This window comes from Chrysemys picta, unplaced genomic scaffold (assembly GCF_011386835.1).
Source record: "Chrysemys picta bellii isolate R12L10 unplaced genomic scaffold, ASM1138683v2 scaf4, whole genome shotgun sequence".
Classification (NCBI taxonomy): domain Eukaryota; kingdom Metazoa; phylum Chordata; order Testudines; family Emydidae; genus Chrysemys; species Chrysemys picta.
This window is the reverse complement of record NW_027052711.1, coordinates 254,268-264,267: the sequence shown is the minus strand read 5'-3', so window position 1 is coordinate 264,267 and position 10,000 is coordinate 254,268. Positions and strand designations below refer to the sequence as shown.

Genomic DNA, 10,000 nt, shown 5'->3' with positions numbered 1-10,000 from the left:
TTTTTGTGTATGCCACTCCTTTTTAAAGTTGACTAGCATAGCCATGCTGTTTTTGTAGATATAAGCCTTACCAATGTACTCTCCATCCAGACTCCACAGACGAACGGTACAATCAATAGAAGAGGAAAGCAGGACTTTTTCTTCATCAACCACCTCTACTCTATCAAAATGAAAGTGATAATCAGAACAAATCTACTTAAGCACCATATATAACTAAAGACTTATGACACCATGTCACTTACATTTTGTCATTAGAAATTTCTTGTGTTACAAATTGTCTACATGGGTCATTTCTGCCAATGCTAAAGTTTAATGTGATTGCTGCTACAGTATTAATTGTTTCAAGGGATTACAGCTCAAAGCAATATCTGATATAGTATAGTATGATAGTGCTGAATGACACCGAAGTGAACCAAAAATGAGTTTATGTAATTTGAAAAGTATTTACTGCACATGATCATCGTATAATAGTGGAAGATGGACCAGGGATTGTGACTCATGACTGAGGCTCTTAGGTGTTATCACAATAGACATAAAACCTAATTATATTTATATCAAGCAACACGTGCAGGTTTGTGTATTTATACATCAAAAAATATTCTGTTAAAGACACATGAGACAGTACTTACGATACAACTATATTTACATGAGCTCTCCAATGGTTCACATCTATGGCAATATAGAGAATAAATATGCATTATACATATAATTCAGGTTAATACGCAAATATGTGTCAGGTGTAAACCAACCACTACCTAAGAAGCAAGGACATTAAAAAGTATTCATGGTTTTAAAGCAATTTTTTTTTAAATGCAACAAAGTCGTTAAAACTTTACCCTGGATGTATTTTGAAATTGCTCTGTTTTCTTTTACTAGGTAGCTTCCACTAAGATACAGTTATAAATGTCATCAGATCAGTGGTTCTCAACTCACAACCCACATGATGCTTGCAGCCCAATCAGTACACAGCTGGAACCCATGTGACATCCTCAGGGCCGTACAGGTAGTATATATACTGTGTGGATGCAGCCCACATAACAGATAGAGAGCTAAGCATATGTGACCCTTAATAGTAAATAGGTTAAGAACCATTGCACCAGATGAAATCCTGAAGTCCTCATCCAGGTTTTACTCAGTCCTTCCTTCCCACTGAATATTGAGATTTGCCTGCATTTGGTCCACAGTGTATTCATTTTGTTAAGGAAGTTATATGGGAACTATGGTCACCATACTCAGCTATGCTAAGAACAAGCTAAGGCATAAACATTTTGGCGCATACATGATCTGGAAAAAGGGGATTAAAATATTACAATGAAATAGAAGTATAAGTAGACACAGATCATGAGAAAGACTTTGTTTTTTTAAACCCTTTTCCCCCAGATCACATATGTTCCAAAATATGTTTTATACTTACATATAAAAATACAAATACAAAAATATTTAATATCTAAAAACCCAATCCACAAGACACACATTTTGGTGGTTCTCGCTCTGGGTCCTGAAGGGCATAGTCCTTGATGCTGTAGACATACACATATCCATCATCGTCTGCTGCATAAATAAAGGAATCATCCGCAGTGACAGCAATACTGCTGATGTGGGATTTCACTCTAGACTGAGACAGACATTAATGTAGGCTGTGTTGTTAGCTAATAATTCATGCAGCATGATAATACTATATTGATTATAATGGAAATAAACTACAACATATGAATGCTCATAATAAATCTAAACGAGCAGATGTGTACTTACCATAATTAAACAAAGCAAAGCAATAATGTTTCCCCTCCTCCCCCATACGGAGTGTATCTTTGAACTGTAAGAAGCGTGCTTCACTCAGTCCTACACAGCTTAGCCCTCTGGAATTCATCGCTCAAACTTACAGGTATGAAGCTTGCTGTAAGGGGGATTCCACTGAACAGACTCCAGAAGTTGACAGAACCTGGAAAAAAGCAAACAGTGAAAATGTTTATTAATAGCAATGAAACAGAAGTCTATTTTGACAGGAATACAAAAATGTAGGAATTTGACTGCTGGATGCAGAGGTTCACAAACTTGGGTCCATGAACCACTGTTGGTCCCTGGACTGTGGGGCTGCAAGGGTGTAACAGGCTGCGGGGGACACCCAGAGTCTCTGTTTACAACTTTCTGCCTCAGCAAGAGTGAGCTTTGCTAGAAATTAGGCTGTTAGCTCCCTGCCACACCAGTCAATCTCCCTCACCAGCAAACTCCTCAAGAATCTCCTAGTCCAAATCTCACCTAATAGGAAATAATCAGTGCACTCCAACTACACCCCCCGAGTGATGTAAGTTACATCAACTTAAAGCGGTGTCCACACCATGCTACGTTGGCGGGAGACGCTCTCCAGTCAGCATAGCGCGTCTTCACCAGACATGCTATAGCAGCGTGCGAATGTAGCACAGTAGTGTAGACTTGCCCTCAGTCTTCTGATCTTGCACTTAGTTCACTGAGAGGTGTACCTGATGGTATGGGCCCCCTTCGTGGGCTGGTAACACCAATTGTACCACCTCCTCTCTCCACTGTGGAATATCAGAGCTAGTTTTGATTCCATTAGGAGTCTAGTTACAGACTGCTGAGCTGAATTCACTTTGGGCCAATAGTGCACCAGTACTGGAGCTCCGCTTCTACAAGCTGAAATCACTAAAGAGCTAAAATTGCTGGGGGGGCCCTGAAGCTATATTGCTGAGCGGCTGGTGGAGCAGAGCATGTTTGTAGGGTGACTGGTGGAGCAGAGCAGTTTGCAGGATGGCTGGAGTGGCTCGTGGGATGGCTGGTACAGCGGAGCAGCTTGTGATGAACTTTAAACTAGGTTCACCAGGGGAAGGAGACACAAGCCCTGAGGTAAGTGGAGAAATGGGATACCAGGAAGAAGCACAAGCAGGAGAGTGCAAGAGGGGAGGACTTCTGTCTCAGACTGAGAAAGCGGGACAATCAGTGAGTTATCTTAAGTGCCTATACACAAATGCAAGAAGCCTGGGAAACAAGCAGGGAGAACTGGAAGTCCTGGCACAGTCAGGGAACTATGATGTGATTGGAATAACAGAGACTTGGTGGGATAACTCATATGACTGGAGTACTGTCATGGATGGATATAAACTGTTCAGGAACTCAGACTCAGGTTTTTCTGCAGTTTCATACCGGAGCTCTGAGCAGAAAAGGTGGGGGAGTTGCATTGTATGTAAGAGCAGCATGACTGCTCAGAGCTCCGGTATGAAACTGCAGAAAAACCTGAGAGTTTCTGGATTAAGTTTAGAAGTGTGAGCAACAAGGGTGATGTCGTGGTCGGAGTCTGCTATAGACCACCAGACCAGGGGGATGAGGTGGATGAGGCTTTTTTCCGGCAACTAGCAGAAGTTGCTAGATCGCAGGCCCTGGTTCTCATGGGAGACTTTAATCACCCTGATATCTGCTGGGAGAGCAATACAGCGGTGCACAGATAATCCAGGAAATTTTTGGAAAGTGTAGGGGACAATTTCCTGGTGCAAGTGCTGGAGGAACCAACTAGGGACAGAGCTCTTCTAGACCTGCTGCTCACAAACCAGGAAGAATTAGTAGGGGAAGCAAAGGTGGATGGGAACCTGGGAGGCAGTGACCATGAGATGGTGGAGTTCAGGATCCTGATACAAGGAAGAAAGGAGAGCAGCAGAATACGGACCCTGGACTTCAGAAAAGCAGACTTTGACTCCCTCAGGTAACTGATGGGCAGGATCCCCTGGGAGAATAACATGAGGGGCAAAGGAGTCCATGAGAGCTGGCTGTATTTTAAAGAATCCTTATTGAGGTTGCAGGAACAAACCATCCCAATGTGTAGAAAGAACAGTAAATATGGCAGGCAACCAGCTTGGCTTAACAGTGAAATCCTTGCTGACCTTAAATGCAAAAAAGAAGCTTACAAGAAGTGGAAGATTGGACAAATGACCAGGGAGGAGTATAAAAATATTGCTCAGGCATGCAGGAGTGAAATCAGGAAGGCCAAATCACACTTGGAGTTGCAGCTAGCAAGAGATGTTAAAGAGTAACAAGAAGGGTTTCTTCAGGTATGTTAGCAACAAGAAGAAAGTCAAGGAAAGTGTGGGCCCCTTACTGAATGAGGGAGGCAACCTAGTAACAGAGGATGTGGAAAAAGCTAATGTACTCAATGATTTTTTTGCCTCTGTCTTCACGAACAAGGTCAGCTCCCAGACTGCTGCACTGGGCAGCACAGTATGGGGAGAAGGTGACCAGCCCTCTGTGGAGAAACAAGTGGTTCGGGACTATTTAGAAAAACTGGACGAGCACAAGTCCATGGGGCCGGATGCGCTGCATCCGAGGGTGCTAAAGGAGTTGGCGGATGTGATTGCAGAGCCATTGGCCATTATCTTTGAAAACTCATGGCGATCGGGGGAGGTCCCGGATGACTGGAAAAAGGCTAATGCAGTGCCCATCTTTAAAAAAGGGAAGAAGGAGGATCCGGGGAACTACAGGCCAGTCAGCCTCACCTCAGTCCCTGGAAAAATCATGGAGCAGGTCCACAAGGAATCAATTCTGAAGCACTTAGAGGAGAGGAAAGTGATCAGGAACAGTCAGCATGGATTCACCAAGGGCAAATCATGCTTGACTAACCTAATTGACTCCAATGACAAGATAACAGGCTCTGTGGATGAGGGGAAAGCAGTGGAGGAGTTATTCCTTGACTTTAGCAAAGCTTTTGATACAGTATCCCACAGTATTCTTGCCAGCAAGTTAAAAGAAGTATGGGCTGGATGAATGGACTATAAGGTGGCTAGAAAGCTGGCTAGATCGTCGGGTTCAACGGGTAGTGATAAACGACTCCATGTCTAGTTGGCAGCCGGTTTCAAGTGGAGTGCCCCAGGGGTCGGTCCTGAGGCCGGTTTTGTTCAATAACTTCATTAATGATCTGGAGGATGGTGTGGACTGCACTCTCAGCAAGTTTGCAGATGACACTAAACTGGGAGGAGTGGTAGATACGCTGGAGGGTAGGGACAGGATACAGAGGGACCTAGACAAATTAGAGGACTGGGCCAAAAGAAACCTGATGAGGCTCAACAAGGACAAGTGTAGAGTCCTGCACTTAGGACGGAAGAATCCCATGCACTGTTACAGACTAGGGACCGAATGGCTAGGAAGCAGTTCTGCAGAAAAGGACCTAAGAGTTACAGTGGATGAGAAGCTGGATATGAGTCGACAGTGTGCCCTTGTTGCCAAGAAGGCTAACGGCCTTTTGGGCTGTATAAGTAGGGGCATTGCCAGCAGATCGAGGGACATGATCGTTCCCCTCTATTCGACATTGGTGAGGACTCATCTGGAGTACTGTGTCCAGTTTTGGGCCCCACACTACAAGAAGGATGTGGAAAAATTGGAAAGATTCCAGCGGAGGGCAACAAAAATGATTAGGGGGCTGGAGCACGTGACTTGTGAGGAGAGGCTGAGGGAACTGGGATTGTTTAGTCTGCAGAAGAGAAGAATGGGGGGGGATTTGATAGCTGCTTTCAACTACCTGAAAGGGGGTTCCAAAGAGGATGGATCTAGACTGTTCTCAGTGGTACCTGATGACAGAACAAGGAGTAATGGTCTCAAGTTGCAGTTGGGGAGGTTTAGTTTGGATATTAGGAAAAACTTTTTCACTAGGAGGATGATGAAGCACTGGAATGGGTTACCTAGGGAGGTGGTGGAATCTCCTTCCTTAGAGGTTTTTAAGGTCAGACTTGACAAAGCCCTGGCTGGGATGATTTAGTTGGGAATTGGTCCTGCTTTGAGCAGGGGGTTGGACTAGATGACCTCCTGAGGTCCCTTCCAACCCTGATGTTCTATGATTCTATGAAGGCTGCAGCAGAACCCCACAGTGAGGCGGGGCAGTCGGCCTCAGAGCATGTAAGGTGCCCCTTAACATCTCTGCGCCGTGCCCCCCCCCCCCCATTTCCACCCAGACTGGGAGGTAAAACTCTGCAGATAAACTTTTGAACTCTGGGGCTGCACTGATCAGGGACAGAGACTTTTGGGTGATTTTTGGGGTTGCTGGACTTAAGACCTTGAGGGAAAAAGGACACTGCCAAACTTACTTGGGGGTGGGTCTTTTGCTCATGGTTTGTGTTATGAATCCTGTTTGTGATGTTTCCCCAACATAATGCCACATTGTTTCCCTCCTTTATTAAAGGGATTTTGCTACACTCAGACTCCGTGCTTGCGAGAGGGGAAGTATTGCCTCTTAGAGGTGCCCAGTGGGGTGGTATGTAATTGTCCCAGGTCACTGGCTGGGGGCTCAAGCCAGTTTTGCATTGTGTTACTGAAACGGAACCTCTAGATACTGAACCTGGCCCTTGTTGCTGCCAACTCAGACAGGCAGAAGGCTTACACAGACATGTATTCCGTGCCCCACCCTTTGTACCCTCTGCATCAGAGTCTGTACTTCTGACATTCAGTGTGAAGGAACTGAGGGGTTTCGGGTGGTGCACCCTTATACAGCCAGGGAAGGACTATGGCTGCAGGATGTGAGTGCCGCCCCATGGGTACTGCTAGGTAAAGTTCTCTGGCTCTGGTGCACAGGGCATGCACACATCCACATGAAATACATGTCTACATCACATCTCGAAGAACACTGACAGGTAGGTAACCGTTTTTTCTCTGGTTCCATCCACCAGAGTAAACCAGAAATAGACACCTCGGTAGCAAAGATCTACCCATCAATCCGAGAATTTATTTTCTTTATCCAGAGCTGCAGGAGATCTACCATAGCATTATGCTTCCAACTGCTAGGACTCCTGGTCTCAAGCACAGCGGTCACTCCACAGGTACAATCACACATCAGAAGTCTTCAATCCTTCATACTAACCGTGTGGGACAACTCTCTGGAACACATGAAAGATCAAGTACAGGTTCCAACACAGGTGTTCAACTCCTTACAATGGTGGTCCGTCCACAACGATGTCCACCAAGGCACGTCCCATCTGGCTTCCAGATCCTTTAATCCTCACAACCGATGCCAGCCTGGAGGGCAGGGAGCTCATTTGGAGACTCAAGCAGCCCAGGACTCTGGAGCCAGGAGGAAAAGGCTCACAGCGTCAACCTCCTAAAGCTGCCAAGCTAGCTCTGTGAAGGTTCCAGCCCACTCTAAGGAGGAACCATGTCCTGCTTCAATCAGACAATAGGACTGTGGTCACATATTTAAACAACCAAGGGGAAACGAGTCCAGCACTACACACAGACGTAACAGAACTAATGAGGAGAGTGGAATGGTTCCTCATTTTCCTCAGAGAGAGCCACATCAAAGGGGACTTGAACCAAAATCCAAACTGGCTCAGCAGGCACAGGATCAATAATGCTGAATGGTGCCTGAAATCAGGAGGTTTTCAATCTCATCATTCAGCCTCCCTTTAACCAACCTGTGAATGATAAGAATGCAAAGAGGCCAAAACAGTTCACAAAGGAGGCAGGCCACAGATCCACGCGGACATATGTCTTATTGCATAGTTGACCACAATTACACCCTTTCCACTACTGGGGAAAGTGGTCCAGAAACTAAAACAAGAATAGGCAATGGTAACACTGATAACTCCTCATTGGCAGAGGAGACCTTGGCTCTTAGCTGTGACAGCTGAAACTGGAGCCCTCACTCCAGCTTCCATAGAAACTGGGCATCCTCTCAACAAGGTCCTCTGCTTCATCCGGACCTGAAACAGCTTCAGCTAACAGCCTGCTTTTGAGAGGGAAGCTCTAGAAGGTCTCAGTCTGTCCTCCAGAATCATTAAGATACTGTTTTTGTCTAAGAAAATATCAATACTAAAAGCGTACTCCGCTATCTACTCCAGATTCAACAACTGGTGTCAAGAGTACAATGCAAATCCCAGAAGTCCAGAAATTCCAATCATTCTGAACTTTCTCGAAGGCGGCATAGAGAGAGGCTTGCAGCCCAGGACCATTGCAGGTCAGGTATCTGCTCTTAATAGCATGGTATTTGCAGGATCCTTGTGCTCCTTGGCAGACAATCCACAGGTAGCCAGAGTCCTTCTAGCAGTCCAAGTAGCCACAGTGGTAGTCAGGCCACTTTTCCTAAAATGGGACCTTTGACATGACAAATCGTCCCTCTGAGCCTCTGACTTCCGTATTGGCCTTTTATTTATCCATAGACTCATTTCTTAGTAGCTGTCACATCCGCCAGGTGAGTGTCGGAGCTGGCAGCCTCACCCATTCAGGAGCTGTACTGCACTATGAAGATAGGGTGGTGCTCAGGACAGCAAAATCCCTTCTTCCTAAGGTAGATTCCACACTTCCCAAGAGGTTGTGCTGCCTTTGTTCTGTCCAAAACCACAACATCCAACTGAAAAGGAGTGGCACGGATTAGATGTCAGAAAAGCATTGAAAATCTCTTGAGTGTACAGAATCCATCAAAAGATCAGGTTCCCTATTTGTGTTCTTCCACCAAAATGCCAGGGACTCAGAGCTTCCAAGTCCTCCATCACTAGGTGGATTAGACTACATATTGTGGAAGCCTACAAATCATCAGGGGCTCCTGTCCCAGAAAGGATCAAGACAGGGAGCTGGAACAATCTGTATAGTGAGGGTGCTGAGAGCCATTGAACCAAACTGTAAACCTTGTCTGTGATGAAAACTACTTCAAGCCAGGGGGTGCGGCAGCACCCCCAGCACCAATGGATCAAAGCACACTCCACAAGCTCCTTAGCAACCTCACGGGTGGAACGAGAAAGTGCGCCCACTTCGGAAATTTGCAAAGCAGCCACTTGGTCTATGCCAGCAGTTCTCAACCAGGGGTCCAAGGCTGGTTTCAGGGGGTCCACTAAACAGAGCTGGCATTAGACTCATTGGGTCCCAGGGCAGAAAGCCCACGCTGCCCTGACTGCAGCACCCAGGGCTGAAGCCAAAGCCTGAGCAGCTTAGATTCGTGGGGACCCATGCAATTGTCCTGCTTGCTTCCCCCTAATGCCACCCTGGCTTTTATATGCAGAAAAACAGTTGTTGTGGCACAGGTGGGCTGTGGAGTTTTTATAGCATGTTGGAGGAGCCTCAAAGAAAAAGGTGAGATACCCTGGTCTACACCTAACAGCTTCATTGGGCACTATAAGGTGGATCTTCTATCTTCTGCAGAGACATCCTTTGGCAGGACAGTGCTGCAGGTGGTGGCCCAGAAATAATACAGACTTTTCAGCAAGCTCACAGAAAGAGGGTTACTTCTTTCCTGCTGAACTTTTGTTTCATAACCCTCCTTGTTCAACTGATCGCTACTGCACAGGCATCCAGAATTGTGGGTGAGCAGGGCCGTGACAGTGGCGCTGCAGAGGGCTCCCTGTCCTGCCTTCTAAATTATCCCAACTCCCAATTATGTGGATAAAATCCGTGTGTCCCCCATGCTATTCAGATAACCAGGAGTATACTGTATTGTTATATTTCCAAGCATCCTAGCTATAACGTGCGCGTAACTATATCTTAATGTTCAGAAAAGATGCAAACAAGTTTGTAATGACTAATGAAAAAAGTCATAATAATTTTATTATCGATATCGAGGTCTCTCCCCTACAGGGCACTTGATCTACAGTGATCTAGCCATTCACGCAGTGCTGGTTCTGCCTCCTCATTTCTAGCTATAATGTATTTTTAGCTTCTTTCAATTCAGTGTAAGTACTTTCCCATATTAGTTTTCCATGTAAACAATTGCTGTAGTTGCTACAGGGATGTAATGTGATTCCAAAAACAAGAGGAAGCATCAATCCAAGTGGTACAAAAACGGTTAGAGAATCCTGCCGTAGAGTAGCCCTAAATTCTATTCTGGAGCAGCCTACTGGCAGCTTATGGGATCACTGCTAAGGTCCCAGAGGTTGTGCTGCATAACACAACAGTAATTAGTTATTAATTATTTGTATTATCGTAGCACTCAGTAGCCCAAGTCAAGTACCAGGATCCCATTGTGCTAAGAACTGTACAAACACAGAACAGATACCCAGTCCCTGCCCTAAAGAGCTTATAATAA

General features: G+C 45.6%; 2 protein-coding genes across 5 annotated transcripts in view; both read right to left on the bottom strand.

Moving 5' to 3' along the window:
• Positions 1–2,291, bottom strand: part of LOC135977566 (WD repeat-containing protein 64-like) — a 5,168-nt gene extending 2,877 nt beyond the window's left edge. Inside the window, exons 1-4 of the mRNA XM_065578831.1 lie at positions 1,753–2,291; positions 1,474–1,615; positions 630–669; positions 72–160 (exon numbers count right to left, since the gene is read on the bottom strand). Coding sequence (XP_065434903.1) covers positions 72–160; positions 630–669; positions 1,474–1,615; positions 1,753–1,755 — 274 coding nt within the window. The 5' untranslated portion in view covers positions 1,756–2,291. The remainder of the gene's footprint in view (positions 1–71; positions 161–629; positions 670–1,473; positions 1,616–1,752) is intronic.
• Positions 1–10,000, bottom strand: part of LOC135977564 (beta-1,3-glucosyltransferase-like) — a 175,383-nt gene that overhangs the window by 159,803 nt on the left and 5,580 nt on the right. The window lies entirely within an intron of this gene.